At 29.4% G+C, this 18120-nt stretch overlaps 1 protein-coding gene across 1 annotated transcript in view; it reads left to right on the top strand.

The window, feature by feature from the left end:
• epas1a (endothelial PAS domain protein 1a) overlaps nucleotides 1-16732 on the top strand; it is a 27782-nt gene extending 11050 nt beyond the window's left edge. The window contains 1 exon segment of the mRNA XM_061907496.1: nucleotides 16285-16732. Coding sequence (XP_061763480.1) covers nucleotides 16285-16351 — 67 coding nt within the window. The 3' untranslated portion in view covers nucleotides 16352-16732.
• Nucleotides 16733-18120: the final 1388 nt, after the last annotated feature.

Below are 18120 nucleotides of genomic sequence, written 5' to 3'. Positions count from 1 at the left end.
GCGGTCCATCCTGGGTCTCGACTCTGGACAGTCAGTACTTCATCCATGGTCATCGGACCGGACCCCCTCCACAAGGGAGGGGGGGACATAGGAGAAAGAAAAGAAGCGGCAGATCAACTGGTCTAAAAAGGAGGTCTATTTAAAGGCTAGAGTATACAGATGAGTTTTAAGATGAGACTTAAATGCTTCTACTGAGGTAGCATCTCGAACTGTTACCGGGAGGGCATTCCAGAGTACTGGAGCCCGAACGGAAAACGCTCTATAGCCCGCAGACTTTTTTTGAGCTCTAGGAATCACTAATAAGCCGGAGTCTTTTGAACGCAGATTTCTTGCCGGGACATACGGTACAATACAATCGGCAAGATAGGCTGGAGCTAGACCGTGTAGTATTTTATACGTAAGTAGTAAAACCTTAAAGTCACATCTTAAGTGCACAGGAAGCCAGTGCAGGTGAGCCAGTACAGGCGTAATATGATCAAACTTTCTTGTTCTTGTCAAAAGTCTAGCAGCCGCATTTTGTACCAACTGTAATCTTTTAATGCTAGACATTGGGAGACCCGAAAATAATACGTTACAGTAATCGAGACGAGACGTAACAAACGCATGGATAATGATCTCGGCGTCTTTAGTGGACAAAATGGAGCGAATTTTAGCGATATTACGGAGATGAAAGAAGGCCGTTTTAGTAACGCTTTTAATGTGTGACTCAAAGGAGAGAGTTGGGTCGAAGATAATACCCAGATTTTTTACAGAGTCACCTTGTTTTATTATTTGGTTGTCAAATGTTAAAGTTGTATTATTAAATAGAGGTCGGTGTCTAGCAGGACCGATAATCAGCATTTCCGTTTTTTTGGCATTAAGTTGCAAAAAGTTAGCGGACATCCATTGTTTAATTTCATTAAGACACGCCTCCAACTGACTACAATCCGGCGTGTTGGTCAGCTTTAGGGGCATGTAGAGTTGGGTGTCATCAGTATAACAGGTAAAGCTAATACCGTATTTGCGTATGACGTCACCTAGCGGCAGCATGTAGATGCTGAAGAGTACAGGGCCAAGGACCGAACCCTGGGGAACTCCACACGTTACCTTAACATAGTCCGAGGTCACACTGTTATAGGAGACGCACTGCATCCTATCAGTAAGATAAGAGTTAAACCATGACAGGGCTGAGTCTGAAATACCAATTCGTATTTTGATACGCTCTAATAAAATATTATGATCGACGGTATCGAAAGCAGCGCTAAGGATATATATGTTCAAACTCATAAACATTTTTTTGTTGTTGAAAATAAACATTAACTTACGAATTTAAAGCCAGCAACACGTGATAAAGGAGTTGGGAAAGGTGGCAATAAATACTGATAAAGTTGAGGAATGCTCATCAAACACTTATTTGGAACATCCCACAGGTGTGCAGGCTAATTGGGAACAGGTGGGTGCCATGATTGGCTATAAAAGCAGCTTCCATGAAATGCAAAGTAATTCACAAACAAGGATGGGGCGAGGGTCACCAATTTGTAAACAATGTTTTAGAACAACATTTCTCAACGAGCTATTGCAAGGAATTTAGGGATTTTACCATCTACGGTCCGTAAAATCATCAAAAAATTTCAGAGAATCTGGAGAAATCACTGCATGTAAGTGATGCTATTGTGGACTTTTGATCCCTCAGGGGGTATTGCATCAAATACCGACATCAGTGTGTAAAGGACATCCCCACATGGGCTCAGGAACCTTTCATAAAACCACTGTCAGTAACTACAGTTGGTCGCTACATCTGTAAGTGCAAGTTAAAACTCTACTATGCAAAGCCAAAGCCATTTATCAACAACACCCAGGAATGCCGCTGGCTTCGCTGGGCCCGAGATCATCTAAGATGGACTGATGCAAAGTGGAAAAGTGTTCTGTAATTTGACGAGTCCACATTTCAAATTATATTTGGAAACAGAGGACGTGGTGTCCTCTAGAACAAAGAGGAAAATAACCATCCGGATTGTTATAGGCGCAATGTTGAAAAGCCAGCATGTGTGATGGTATGGGGGTGCATTAGTGCCCAAGGCATGGGTAACTTACACATCTGTGAAGGCACCATTAATGCTGAATGGTCCATACAGGTTTTGGAGCAACAAATGTTGTCATCCAAGCAACGTTATCATGGACGCCCCTGCTTATTTCAGCAAGACAAGTGTTACAACAGCGTGGCTTTGTAAAAAATGAGTGTGGGTACTTTCCTGGCCCGCCTGCAGTCCAGATCTATCTCCCATGGAAAATGTGTGACGCATTATGAAGCGTAAAATAGGACAGCGGAGACCCCGGACTGTTGAAGGACTGAAGCTCTACATAAAACAAGAATGGTAAAGAATTCCACTTTCAAAGCTTCAACAATTACTTTCCTCAGTTCCCAAACGTTTATTGAGTGTTGTTAAAAGAAAAGGTGATGTAACACGTGATGTAGCCCTTTCCCAACTACTTCTGCACGTGTTGCAGCCATGAAATTCTAAGTTGATTATTATTTGCAAAAAAAAATCAATTTTATGAGTTTGAACATCAAATATGTTGTCTTTGTAGCATATTCAACTGAATATGGCTTGAAAAGGATTTGCAAATCATTGTATTCTGTTTATATTTACATCTAACACAATTTCCCAACTCATATGGAAACGGGGTTTGTATTTTTTTTAATATAAAATATAAAAGAGTGCATTTTTCAATAAAATGCGAAAATTGCATTTTTCACCCATTCAAATTAGACAATTTGCTTGCCCAACTATTAAAAATTGACAAGTTGTAAGTAAAGTTCTGCGTTGCAGTTAAAATCTGTACATTTTTCATTGAAGTTCTGTACTGTTATTTTCAGGAACATTATTAGTTTTTGTTGCACAAGCATGTTAACATGCTTTTTTAAATAATAATAAAAAAAACAGTCTGTTTTGTAATGGAAAATATTCTTGTGATTAGTTTTGTTTTTGTGCACAAGACATTACTTAAAAATAGTCAATTTTGCATTGAAGTTCTTGCAGGCTTTTCAATCTTTTTTTTTTCAAGTTGTGTTACCCAGCTATATAAAAGAGTGCATTTTTCAATAAAATGCGAAAATTTTATTTTTCACCCATTCAAATTAGACAATTTGCTTGCCCAACTATTAAAAATTGACAAGTTGTAAGTAAAGTTCTGCATTGCAGTTAAAATCTGTACATTTTGCATTGAAGTTCTGTACTGTTGTTTTCAGGAACATTATTAGTTTATAATACTAAAAAAAAGAAAACAATTTTGCACAAGCATGTTACCATGCTTTTTTAAATAATAAAAAAAAACGGTCCGTTTTGTAAGGAAAATTTTTCATGTGATTAGTTTTGTTTTTGTGCACGACACACAACTTAAAAATAGTCAATTTTGCATTGAAGTTCTTGCAGGCTTTTCAATCTTTTTTTTGTATAAGTTGTGTTACCCAGCTATATAAAAGAGTGCATTTTTCAATAAAATGCGAAAATTGTATTTTTCACCCATTCAAATTAGACAATTTGCTTGCCCAACTATTAAAAATTGACAAGTTGTAAGTAAAGTTCTGTGTTGCAGTTAAAATCTGTACATTTTTCATTGAAGTTCTGTACTGTTGTTTTTAGTAACATTATTTTATAATAGAAAAATAAAAATACTTTTTTTTTTTTTGCACAAACATGTTACCATGCTTTTTTAAAAAAAAAAAAAAACGGTCCATTTGTAATGAACATTTTTCTTGTGATTAGTTTTGTTTTTGTGCACAAGATATTACCTAAAAATAGTCAATTTTGCATTGAAGTTCTTGCAGGATTTTCAATCATTTTTTTTTCAAGTTGTGTTACCCAGCTTTATAAAAGAGTGCATTTTTCAATAAAATGCGAAAATTTTATTTTTCACCCATTCAAATTAGACGATTTGCTTGCCCAACTATTAAAAATTGACAAGTTGTAAGTAAATTTCTGCGTTGCAGTTAAAATCTGTACATTTTTCATTGAAGTTCTGTACTGTTGTTTTCAGTAACATTATTTTATAATAGAAAAATTAAAATACATTTTTTTTTTTTGCACAAACATGTTACCATGCTTTTTTTAAATAATAAAAAAAAACGGTCCGTTTTGTAATGAACATTTTTCTTGTGATTAGTTTTGTTTTTGTGCACAAGATATTACCTAAAAATAGTCCATTTTGCATTGAAGTTCTTGCAGGCTTTTCAATCCTTATTTTTAAGTTGTGTTACCCAGCTATATAAAAGATTGCATTTTTCAATAAAATGCGAAAATTTTATTTTTCACCCATTCAAATTAGACGATTTGCTTGCCCAACTATTAAAAATTGACAAGTTGTAAGTGAAGTTCTGTGTTGCAGTTAAAATCTGTAAATTTTGCATTGAAGTTCTGTACTGTTGTTTTCAGTAACATTATTTTATAATAGAAAAATAAAAATAAATTTTTTTTTTGCACAAACATGTTGCCATACTTTTTTAAATAATAAAAAAAAACGGTACGTTTTGTAATGAACATTTTTCTTGTGATTAGTTTTGTTTTCGTGCACGAGACACAACTTCCAGTTCTTGCAGGATTTTCAATCAGTTTTTTTTAAAAGTTGTGTTACCCAGCTATATAAAACAGTGCATTTTTCAAAAAACAATGCGAAAATTGCATTTTTCACCCATTCAAATTAGACGATTTGCTTGCCCAACTATTAAAAATTGACAAGTTGTAAGTAAAGTTCTGCATTGCAGTTAAAATCTGTACATTTTTCATTGAAGTTCTCTACTGTTGTTTTCAGTAACATTATTTTATAATAGAAAAATAAAAATACTTTTTTTTTTTTCACAAACATGTTACCATGCTTTTTTAAATAATAAAAAAAAAACGGTACGTTTTGTAATGAACATTTTTCTTGTGATTAGTTTTGTTTCTGTGCACAAGATATTACCTAAAAATAGTCAATTTTGCATTGAAGTTCTTGCAGGCTTTTCAATCCTTATTTTTAAGTTGTGTTACCCAGCTATATAAAAGATTGCATTTTTCAATAAAATGCGAAAATTTTATTTTTCACCCATTCAAATTAGACGATTTGCTTGCCCAACTATTAAAAAATGACAAATTGTAAGTAAAGTTCTGCGTTGCAGTTAAAATCTGTACATTTTGCATTGAAGTTCTGTACTGTTGTTTTCAGTAACATTATTTTATAATAAAAAAATAAAAATATATATATTTTTTTGCACAAACATGTTACCATGCTTTTTTTAAATAATAAAAAAAAACGGTCCGTTTTGAAATGAACATTTTTCTTGTGATTAGTTTTGTTTTTGTGCACGAGACACAACTTCAAGTTCTTGCAGGATTTTCAATCAGTTTTTTGTACAAGTTGTGTTACCCAGCTATATAAAAGATTGCATTTTTCAATAAAATGCGAAAATTTTATTTTTCACCCATTCAAATTAGACAATTTGCTTGCCCAACTATTAAAAATTTAATATTTGTAAGTAAAGTTCTGTGTTGCAGTTAAAATCTGTACATTTTTCATTGAAGTTCTGTACTGTTGTTTTCAGTAACATTATTTTATAATAAAAAAATAAAAATACTTTTTTTTTTTTGCACAAACATGTTACCATGCTTTTTTAAATAATAATAAAAAAAACGGTCCATTTTGTAATGAACATTTTTCTTGTGATTAGTTTTGTTTTTGTGCACGAGACACAACTTCCAGTTCTTGCAGGCTTTTCAATCAGTTTTTTGCACAAGTTGTGTTACCCAGCTATATAAAAGATTGCATTTTTCAATAAAATGCGAACATTTTATTTTTCACCCATTCAAATTAGACAATTTGCTTGCCCAGCTATTAAAAATTGACAAGTTGTAAGTAAAGTTCTGCATTGCAGTTAAAATCTGTACATTTTTCATTGAAGTTCTGTACTGTTGTTTTCAGTAACATTATTTTATAATAAAAAATAAAAATATATATATTTTTTTGCACAAACATGTTACCATGCTTTTTTTAAATAATAAAAAAAAACGGTCCGTTTTGTAATGAACATTTTTCTTGTGATTAGTTTTGTTTTTGTGCACGAGACACAACTTCAAGTTCTTGCAGGATTTTCAATCAGTTTTTTGTACAAGTTGTGTTACCCAGCTATATAAAAGATTGCATTTTTCAATAAAATGCGAAAATTTTATTTTTCACCCATTCAAATTAGACAATTTGCTTGCCCAACTATTAAAAATTTAATATTTGTAAGTAAAGTTCTGTGTTGCAGTTAAAATCTGTACATTTTTCATTGAAGTTCTGTACTGTTGTTTTCAGTAACATTATTTTATAATAGAAAAATAAAAATACTTTTTTTTTTTGCACAAATATGTTACCATGCTTTTTTAAATAATAATAAAAAAAACGGTCCATTTTGTAATGAACATTTTTCTTGTGATTAGTTTTGTTTTTGTGCACGAGACACAACTTCCAGTTCTTGCAGGCTTTTCAATCAGTTTTTTGCACAAGTTGTGTTACCCAGCTATATAAAAGATTGCATTTTTCAATAAAATGCGAACATTTTATTTTTCACCCATTCAAATTAGACAATTTGCTTGCCCAGCTATTAAAAATTGACAAGTTGTAAGTAAAGTTCTGCATTGCAGTTAAAATCTGTACATTTTTCATTGAAGTTCTGTACTGTTGTTTTCAGTAACATTATTTTATAATAGAAAAATAAAAATACTTTTTTTTTTTTTCACAAACATGTTACCATGCTTTTTTAAATAATAAAAAAAAAAACGGTACGTTTTGTAATGAACATTTTTCTTGTGATTAGTTTTGTTTCTGTGCACAAGATATTACCTAAAAATAGTCAATTTTGCATTGAAGTTCTTGCAGGCTTTTCAATCCTTATTTTTAAGTTGTGTTACCCAGCTATTTAAAAGATTGCATTTTTCAATAAAATGCGAAAATTTTATTTTTCACCCATTCAAATTAGACGATTTGCTTGCCCAACTATTAAAAAATGACAAATTGTAAGTAAAGTTCTGCGTTGCAGTTAAAATCTGTACATTTTGCATTGAAGTTCTGTACTGTTGTTTTCAGTAACATTATTTTATAATAAAAAAATAAAAATATATATATTTTTTTGCACAAACATGTTACCATGCTTTTTTTAAATAATAAAAAAAAACGGTCCGTTTTGTAATGAACATTTTTCTTGTGATTAGTTTTGTTTTTGTGCACGAGACACAACTTCAAGTTCTTGCAGGATTTTCAATCAGTTTTTTGTACAAGTTGTGTTACCCAGCTATATAAAAGATTGCATTTTTCAATAAAATGCGAAAATTTTATTTTTCACCCATTCAAATTAGACAATTTGCTTGCCCAACTATTAAAAATTTAATATTTGTAAGTAAAGTTCTGTGTTGCAGTTAAAATCTGTACATTTTTCATTGAAGTTCTGTACTGTTGTTTTCAGTAACATTATTTTATAATAGAAAAATAAAAATACTTTTTTTTTTTTGCACAAACATGTTACCATGCTTTTTTAAATAATAATAAAAAAAAAACGGTCCATTTTGTAATGAACATTTTTCTTGTGATTAGTTTTGTTTTTGTGCACGAGACACAACTTCCAGTTCTTGCAGGCTTTTCAATCAGTTTTTTGCACAAGTTGTGTTACCCAGCTATATAAAAGATTGCATTTTTCAATAAAATGCGAACATTTTATTTTTCACCCATTCAAATTAGACAATTTGCTTGCCCAGCTATTAAAAATTGACAAGTTGTAAGTAAAGTTCTGCATTGCAGTTAAAATCTGTACATTTTTCATTGAAGTTCTGTACTGTTGTTTTCAGTAACATTATTTTATAATAAAAAAATAAAAATATATATATTTTTTTGCACAAACATGTTACCATGCTTTTTTTAAATAATAAAAAAAAACGGTCCGTTTTGTAATGAACATTTTTCTTGTGATTAGTTTTGTTTTTGTGCACGAGACACAACTTCAAGTTCTTGCAGGATTTTCAATCAGTTTTTTGTACAAGTTGTGTTACCCAGCTATATAAAAGATTGCATTTTTCAATAAAATGCGAAAATTTTATTTTTCACCCATTCAAATTAGACAATTTGCTTGCCCAACTATTAAAAATGTAATATTTGTAAGTAAAGTTCTGTGTTGCAGTTAAAATCTGTACATTTTTCATTGAAGTTCTGTACTGTTGTTTTCAGTAACATTATTTTATAATAGAAAAATAAAAATACTTTTTTTTTTTGCACAAACATGTTACCATGCTTTTTTAAATAATAATAAAAAAAACGGTCCATTTTGTAATGAACATTTTTCTTGTGATTAGTTTTGTTTTTGTGCACGAGACACAACTTCCAGTTCTTGCAGGATTTTCAATCAGTTTTTTGCACAAGTTGTGTTACCCAGCTATATAAAAGATTGCATTTTTCAATAAAATGCGAACATTTTATTTTTCACCCATTCAAATTAGACAATTTGCTTGCCCAGCTATTAAAAATTGACAAGTTGTAAGTAAAGTTCTGCATTGCAGTTAAAATCTGTACATTTTTCATTGAAGTTCTGTACTGTTGTTTTCAGTAACATTATTTTATAATAGAAAAATAAAAATACTTTTTTTTTTTTTCACAAACGTGTTACCATGCTTTTTTAAATAATAAAAAAAAAAACGGTACGTTTTGTAATGAACATTTTTCTTGTGATTAGTTTTGTTTCTGTGCACAAGATATTACCTAAAAATAGTCAATTTTGCATTGAAGTTCTTGCAGGCTTTTCAATCCTTATTTTTAAGTTGTGTTACCCAGCTATTTAAAAGATTGCATTTTTCAATAAAATGCGAAAATTTTATTTTTCACCCATTCAAATTAGACGATTTGCTTGCCCAACTATTAAAAAATGACAAATTGTAAGTAAAGTTCTGCGTTGCAGTTAAAATCTGTACATTTTGCATTGAAGTTCTGTACTGTTGTTTTCAGTAACATTATTTTATAATAAAAAAATAAAAATATATATATTTTTTTGCACAAACATGTTACCATGCTTTTTTTAAATAATAAAAAAAAACGGTCCGTTTTGTAATGAACATTTTTCTTGTGATTAGTTTTGTTTTTGTGCACGAGACACAACTTCAAGTTCTTGCAGGATTTTCAATCAGTTTTTTGTACAAGTTGTGTTACCCAGCTATATAAAAGATTGCATTTTTCAATAAAATGCGAAAATTTTATTTTTCACCCATTCAAATTAGACAATTTGCTTGCCCAACTATTAAAAATTTAATATTTGTAAGTAAAGTTCTGTGTTGCAGTTAAAATCTGTACATTTTTCATTGAAGTTCTGTACTGTTGTTTTCAGTAACATTATTTTATAATAGAAAAATAAAAATACTTTTTTTTTTTTGCACAAACATGTTACCATGCTTTTTTAAATAATAATAAAAAAAACGGTCCATTTTGTAATGAACATTTTTCTTGTGATTAGTTTTGTTTTTGTGCACGAGACACAACTTCCAGTTCTTGCAGGCTTTTCAATCAGTTTTTTGCACAAGTTGTGTTACCCAGCTATATAAAAGATTGCATTTTTCAATAAAATGCGAACATTTTATTTTTCACCCATTCAAATTAGACAATTTGCTTGCCCAGCTATTAAAAATTGACAAGTTGTAAGTAAAGTTCTGCATTGCAGTTAAAATCTGTACATTTTTCATTGAAGTTCTGTACTCTTGTTTTCAGTAACATAATTTTATAATAGAAAAATAAAAATACTTTTTTTTTTTTCACAAACATGTTACCATGCTTTTTTAAATAATAAAAAAAAAACGGTACGTTTTGTAATGAACATTTTTCTTGTGATTAGTTTTGTTTCTGTGCACAAGATATTACCTAAAAATAGTCAATTTTGCATTGAAGTTCTTGCAGGCTTTTCAATCCTTATTTTTAAGTTGTGTTACCCAGCTATATAAAAGATTGCATTTTTCAATAAAATGCGAAAATTTTATTTTTCACCCATTCAAATTAGACGATTTGCTTGCCCAACTATTAAAAAATGACAAATTGTAAGTAAAGTTCTGCGTTGCAGTTAAAATCTGTACATTTTGCATTGAAGTTCTGTACTGTTGTTTTCAGTAACATTATTTTATAATAAAAAAATAAAAATATATATTTTTTTTTGCACAAACATGTTACCATGCTTTTTTTAAATAATAAAAAAAAACGGTCCGTTTTGTAATGAACATTTTTCTTGTGATTAGTTTTGTTTTTGTGCACGAGACACAACTTCAAGTTCTTGCAGGATTTTCAATCAGTTTTTTGTACAAGTTGTGTTACCCAGCTATATAAAAGATTGCATTTTTCAATAAAATGCGAAAATTTTATTTTTCACCCATTCAAATTAGACAATTTGCTTGCCCAACTATTAAAAATTTAATATTTGTAAGTAAAGTTCTGTGTTGCAGTTAAAATCTGTACATTTTTCATTGAAGTTCTGTACTGTTGTTTTCAGTAACATTATTTTATAATAGAAAAATAAAAATACTTTTTTTTTTTGCACAAATATGTTACCATGCTTTTTTAAATAATAATAAAAAAAACGGTCCATTTTGTAATGAACATTTTTCTTGTGATTAGTTTTGTTTTTGTGCACGAGACACAACTTCCAGTTCTTGCAGGCTTTTCAATCAGTTTTTTGCACAAGTTGTGTTACCCAGCTATATAAAAGATTGCATTTTTCAATAAAATGCGAACATTTTATTTTTCACCCATTCAAATTAGACAATTTGCTTGCCCAGCTATTAAAAATTGACAAGTTGTAAGTAAAGTTCTGCATTGCAGTTAAAATCTGTACATTTTTCATTGAAGTTCTGTACTGTTGTTTTCAGTAACATTATTTTATAATAGAAAAATAAAAATACTTTTTTTTTTTTTCACAAACATGTTACCATGCTTTTTTAAATAATAAAAAAAAAAACGGTACGTTTTGTAATGAACATTTTTCTTGTGATTAGTTTTGTTTCTGTGCACAAGATATTACCTAAAAATAGTCAATTTTGCATTGAAGTTCTTGCAGGCTTTTCAATCCTTATTTTTAAGTTGTGTTACCCAGCTATTTAAAAGATTGCATTTTTCAATAAAATGCGAAAATTTTATTTTTCACCCATTCAAATTAGACGATTTGCTTGCCCAACTATTAAAAAATGACAAATTGTAAGTAAAGTTCTGCGTTGCAGTTAAAATCTGTACATTTTGCATTGAAGTTCTGTACTGTTGTTTTCAGTAACATTATTTTATAATAAAAAAATAAAAATATATATATTTTTTTGCACAAACATGTTACCATGCTTTTTTTAAATAATAAAAAAAAACGGTCCGTTTTGTAATGAACATTTTTCTTGTGATTAGTTTTGTTTTTGTGCACGAGACACAACTTCAAGTTCTTGCAGGATTTTCAATCAGTTTTTTGTACAAGTTGTGTTACCCAGCTATATAAAAGATTGCATTTTTCAATAAAATGCGAAAATTTTATTTTTCACCCATTCAAATTAGACAATTTGCTTGCCCAACTATTAAAAATTTAATATTTGTAAGTAAAGTTCTGTGTTGCAGTTAAAATCTGTACATTTTTCATTGAAGTTCTGTACTGTTGTTTTCAGTAACATTATTTTATAATAGAAAAATAAAAATACTTTTTTTTTTTTGCACAAACATGTTACCATGCTTTTTTAAATAATAATAAAAAAAAAACGGTCCATTTTGTAATGAACATTTTTCTTGTGATTAGTTTTGTTTTTGTGCACGAGACACAACTTCCAGTTCTTGCAGGCTTTTCAATCAGTTTTTTGCACAAGTTGTGTTACCCAGCTATATAAAAGATTGCATTTTTCAATAAAATGCGAACATTTTATTTTTCACCCATTCAAATTAGACAATTTGCTTGCCCAGCTATTAAAAATTGACAAGTTGTAAGTAAAGTTCTGCATTGCAGTTAAAATCTGTACATTTTTCATTGAAGTTCTGTACTGTTGTTTTCAGTAACATTATTTTATAATAAAAAAATAAAAATATATATATTTTTTTGCACAAACATGTTACCATGCTTTTTTTAAATAATAAAAAAAAACGGTCCGTTTTGTAATGAACATTTTTCTTGTGATTAGTTTTGTTTTTGTGCACGAGACACAACTTCAAGTTCTTGCAGGATTTTCAATCAGTTTTTTGTACAAGTTGTGTTACCCAGCTATATAAAAGATTGCATTTTTCAATAAAATGCGAAAATTTTATTTTTCACCCATTCAAATTAGACAATTTGCTTGCCCAACTATTAAAAATGTAATATTTGTAAGTAAAGTTCTGTGTTGCAGTTAAAATCTGTACATTTTTCATTGAAGTTCTGTACTGTTGTTTTCAGTAACATTATTTTATAATAGAAAAATAAAAATACTTTTTTTTTTTGCACAAACATGTTACCATGCTTTTTTAAATAATAATAAAAAAAACGGTCCATTTTGTAATGAACATTTTTCTTGTGATTAGTTTTGTTTTTGTGCACGAGACACAACTTCCAGTTCTTGCAGGATTTTCAATCAGTTTTTTGCACAAGTTGTGTTACCCAGCTATATAAAAGATTGCATTTTTCAATAAAATGCGAACATTTTATTTTTCACCCATTCAAATTAGACAATTTGCTTGCCCAGCTATTAAAAATTGACAAGTTGTAAGTAAAGTTCTGCATTGCAGTTAAAATCTGTACATTTTTCATTGAAGTTCTGTACTGTTGTTTTCAGTAACATTATTTTATAATAGAAAAATAAAAATACTTTTTTTTTTTTTCACAAACGTGTTACCATGCTTTTTTAAATAATAAAAAAAAAAACGGTACGTTTTGTAATGAACATTTTTCTTGTGATTAGTTTTGTTTCTGTGCACAAGATATTACCTAAAAATAGTCAATTTTGCATTGAAGTTCTTGCAGGCTTTTCAATCCTTATTTTTAAGTTGTGTTACCCAGCTATTTAAAAGATTGCATTTTTCAATAAAATGCGAAAATTTTATTTTTCACCCATTCAAATTAGACGATTTGCTTGCCCAACTATTAAAAAATGACAAATTGTAAGTAAAGTTCTGCGTTGCAGTTAAAATCTGTACATTTTGCATTGAAGTTCTGTACTGTTGTTTTCAGTAACATTATTTTATAATAAAAAAATAAAAATATATATATTTTTTTGCACAAACATGTTACCATGCTTTTTTTAAATAATAAAAAAAAACGGTCCGTTTTGTAATGAACATTTTTCTTGTGATTAGTTTTGTTTTTGTGCACGAGACACAACTTCAAGTTCTTGCAGGATTTTCAATCAGTTTTTTGTACAAGTTGTGTTACCCAGCTATATAAAAGATTGCATTTTTCAATAAAATGCGAAAATTTTATTTTTCACCCATTCAAATTAGACAATTTGCTTGCCCAACTATTAAAAATTTAATATTTGTAAGTAAAGTTCTGTGTTGCAGTTAAAATCTGTACATTTTTCATTGAAGTTCTGTACTGTTGTTTTCAGTAACATTATTTTATAATAGAAAAATAAAAATACTTTTTTTTTTTTGCACAAACATGTTACCATGCTTTTTTAAATAATAATAAAAAAAACGGTCCATTTTGTAATGAACATTTTTCTTGTGATTAGTTTTGTTTTTGTGCACGAGACACAACTTCCAGTTCTTGCAGGCTTTTCAATCAGTTTTTTGCACAAGTTGTGTTACCCAGCTATATAAAAGATTGCATTTTTCAATAAAATGCGAACATTTTATTTTTCACCCATTCAAATTAGACAATTTGCTTGCCCAGCTATTAAAAATTGACAAGTTGTAAGTAAAGTTCTGCATTGCAGTTAAAATCTGTACATTTTTCATTGAAGTTCTGTACTCTTGTTTTCAGTAACATAATTTTATAATAGAAAAATAAAAATACTTTTTTTTTTTTCACAAACATGTTACCATGCTTTTTTAAATAATAAAAAAAAAACGGTACGTTTTGTAATGAACATTTTTCTTGTGATTAGTTTTGTTTCTGTGCACAAGATATTACCTAAAAATAGTCAATTTTGCATTGAAGTTCTTGCAGGCTTTTCAATCCTTATTTTTAAGTTGTGTTACCCAGCTATATAAAAGATTGCATTTTTCAATAAAATGCGAAAATTTTATTTTTCACCCATTCAAATTAGACGATTTGCTTGCCCAACTATTAAAAAATGACAAATTGTAAGTAAAGTTCTGCGTTGCAGTTAAAATCTGTACATTTTGCATTGAAGTTCTGTACTGTTGTTTTCAGTAACATTATTTTATAATAAAAAAATAAAAATATATATTTTTTTTTGCACAAACATGTTACCATGCTTTTTTTAAATAATAAAAAAAAACGGTCCGTTTTGTAATGAACATTTTTCTTGTGATTAGTTTTGTTTTTGTGCACGAGACACAACTTCAAGTTCTTGCAGGATTTTCAATCAGTTTTTTGTACAAGTTGTGTTACCCAGCTATATAAAAGATTGCATTTTTCAATAAAATGCGAAAATTTTATTTTTCACCCATTCAAATTAGACAATTTGCTTGCCCAACTATTAAAAATTGAATATTTGTAAGTAAAGTTCTGTGTTGCAGTTAAAATCTGTACATTTTTCATTGAAGTTCTGTACTGTTGTTTTCAGTAACATTATTTTATAATAGAAAAATAAAAATACATTTTTTTTTTGCACAAACATGTTGCCATACTTTTTTAAATAATAAAAAAAACGGTACGTTTTGTAATGAACATTTTTCTTGTGATTAGTTTTGTTTTTGTGCACGAGACACAACTTCCAGTTCTTGCAGGATTTTCAATCAGTTTTTTTTTAAAGTTGTGTTACCCAGCTATATAAAACAGTGCATTTTTCAAAAAACAATGCGAAAATTGCATTTTTCACCCATTCAAATTAGACGATTTGCTTGCCCAACTATTAAAAATTGACAAGTTGTAAGTGAAGTTCTGCATTGCAGTTCAAATCTGTACATTTTTCATTAAAATTCTGTACTGTTGTTTGTTTTCAGTAACATTATTTTATAATAAAAAATAAAAATACATTTTTTTTGCACAAACATGTTACCATGCTTTTTTAAATAATAAAAAAAAACGGTACGTTTTGTAATGAACATTTTTCTTGTGATTAGTTTTGTTTTTGTGCACGAGACACAACTTCCAGTTCTTGCAGGATTTTCAATCAGTTTTTTTTAAAAGTTGTGTTACCCAGCTATATAAAAGAGTGCATTTTTCAATAAAATGCGAAAATTTTATTTTTCACCAATTCAAATTAGACGATTTGCTTGCCCAACTATTAAAAATTGACAAGTTGTGAGTGAAGTTCTGTGTTGCAGTTAAAATCTGTACATTTTGCATTGAAGTTCTGTACTGTTGTTTTCAGGAACATTTTTAGTTTTGTTGCACAAGCACGTTTTTTAATGAAAATCTTTCATGATTAGTTTTGTTTTTGTGCACAAGACACAACTTAAAAATAGTCAATTTTGCATTGAAGTTCTTGCAGGCTTTTCAATCAGTTTTTTGTATAAGTTGTGTTACCCAGCTTTATAAAACAGTGCATTTTTCAGTCAAGTTCATCGTTGCATTTTGCATCCATTCAAATTTGATGGGTTTTCCCTAATTTGCTTACCCGTCTTTTGAAAAATGGACAACTTGGTATTAAAGTTCTGCTTTGCAGTTCAAATCTGTACATTTTTCGTTAAAGTTCTTTACTGCAGTTGGGAGTTATGCTAATTATTTGTCACAAGCAAGTGAATTTAATTGTATTTATAAAGTGCTTTTCTCTGGAGGCCTCAAAGCGATTTTACCCATCATCTACATCTCTAAAGATACAGGTTACCCTGCATTTTTTTTTTTTTTTTTAAACACTCAAATTTTCAACGAAGATCTTCACTGCAATCAGTTTTGTTTTTGTGTACAAGATGCATTATCTAACTTCAAAATAGTCCATTTTACACTGAAGTTTTGCATTGAAATTTGCTGTCATTCCTAACAGTTTCTTGCATAAATTGCTCAGGTTCAGCCAGACAGTTTTATCCGATAGGAGACTGTGGGCAGCGACAACACGGAAAGTCGGGACTATTGCGTAAAAATGTATTTTTATTCTATTTTATTAGATACAGTGCATTTTGCAATGAAGTTTGTCTTTACAGTTGTATTTGTTGAAGTGGTGCAGCGCCAAATAACCGAAAGCCCTGCGTTGTTGTTGTGGTCTACAGACAGTTATCAGGCTACAGCGAGAGTGGAAATACGTTGACGGAAGCATCCCGGTTGACCTCTCTGTGACCTCTCTGTGCCCCCGATTGTGCTTCCTGTGGGGTTTCCTGACACGTGGCGTGACGCCCAAGCCTCCAGCCATTGGCTGTGCGGTAAACGTAACGCCGGGGTTTACACGCCGCGGCGATGCGAGGAGACGCACGGCGAAGCCACAACTTCCTGAATCGAACGCTCGGTTGGAGAGTTCTCGTGGGAACATTTTCAACTTTTTACCTCACACACACGCACACACATTCTTGTATTTCTTACCTTCTTGAGACTTGAGAAAAATGCCTAACTCTTTAGGACCGCCCTTTCTAGAGAGATAAAGATGTGTATTTATAACATTAATAATATATATACATACTATGCACATATTAAAAAAAGATTGTAGTGAAAAATTTGTTGGAATTTCACAAGAAAAAGGTCACAATTTCATAAGAAAAACTTTGAAATTCGAGCAGTGTTATAATAAAAGTCATAATTTTACTCAACGCAAGTCAAAGTTTTACCAGAAAAACGGAACATTTGTGCAATATTATAATAAGAGTTGGAATTTTACTAGACAACATTCACAATTTTTACAAGAAAAGCTTAACATTTTGGTAATTTTATGAAAAAAGTTGTAATTTATAAATTTTTTATATATATATATATATATAAAGGAATTCTAAGTAATTTTACTCAACAAAAGTCACACTTTTATAAGATATTTTTAACATTTTGGCAACATTAGAATAATAATTGGAATTTTACTTGCCAAATTTATGACAGAAGTCATCATTTTACTGGAAAAAGGTCACTATTTTACAAGAAAAACTAAAATATTTTTCAATATTGTGAATTATATATGAAAAATGTCACCATTTTTTTTATTAAAAGTAGTAGTTTTACATAAAATAAGTAATAATTTACACCAGAAAATATTGCAGAAATTGAAAGAATGTGAGAAATTGTTCCCAATTTTAGAAGAAAAAAGTCGACACATTGTGAGAAAAAGACTGCGTTGAGTTAATTTTATTTTTTGAATTTTTTGTTTGTAATTGGTTTACTTCAATTTATAACAGTAAGTCTCTAGATACATATTATTTTTTTTTTTTAATTAATTTTGGCCAAAGGTGGTGCATTTCTATTTCTCACTTACACTTGTTATTACAAATGTTGACCAAAGGGGGAGCACTTCAAAAATTAGTTGGAATTTCACAAGAAAAAGGTCACAATTTCATAAGAAAAACTTTGAAATTTTGGCAGTGTTATAATAAAAGTCATAATTTTACTCAACGCAAGTCAAAGTTTTACCAGAAAAACGGAATATTTGTGCAATATTATAATAAGAGTTGGAATTTTACTAGATAACATTCACAATTTTTACAAGAAAAGCTTAACTTTTTGGTAATTTTATGAAAAAAGTTGTAATTTATAAATTTTATATATATATATATATATATATATATATATATATATATATATATGTATATATGTATATATGTATAAAGGAATTCTAAGTAATTTTACTCAACAAAAGTCACACTTTTATAAGATAGTTTTAACATTTTAGCAACATTAGAATAATAATTGGAATTTTACTTGCCAAATTTATGACAGAAGTCATCATTTTACTGGAAAAAGGTCACTATTTTACAAGAACAACTAAAATATTTTACAATATTGTGAATTATATATGACAAATGTCACCATTTTTTATTGAAAGTAGTAGTTTTACATAAAATAAGTAATAATTTTTACCAGAAAATATTGCAGAAACAGAAAGAATATGAGAAATTGTTCCCAATTTTATA

The sequence above is a fragment of the Nerophis ophidion genome, linkage group LG08, assembly GCF_033978795.1.
Source record: "Nerophis ophidion isolate RoL-2023_Sa linkage group LG08, RoL_Noph_v1.0, whole genome shotgun sequence".
Taxonomy (NCBI): domain Eukaryota; kingdom Metazoa; phylum Chordata; class Actinopteri; order Syngnathiformes; family Syngnathidae; genus Nerophis; species Nerophis ophidion.
The sequence above is the reverse complement of the archived record's forward strand: the minus strand, read 5'-3'. Positions and strand labels throughout refer to the sequence as shown.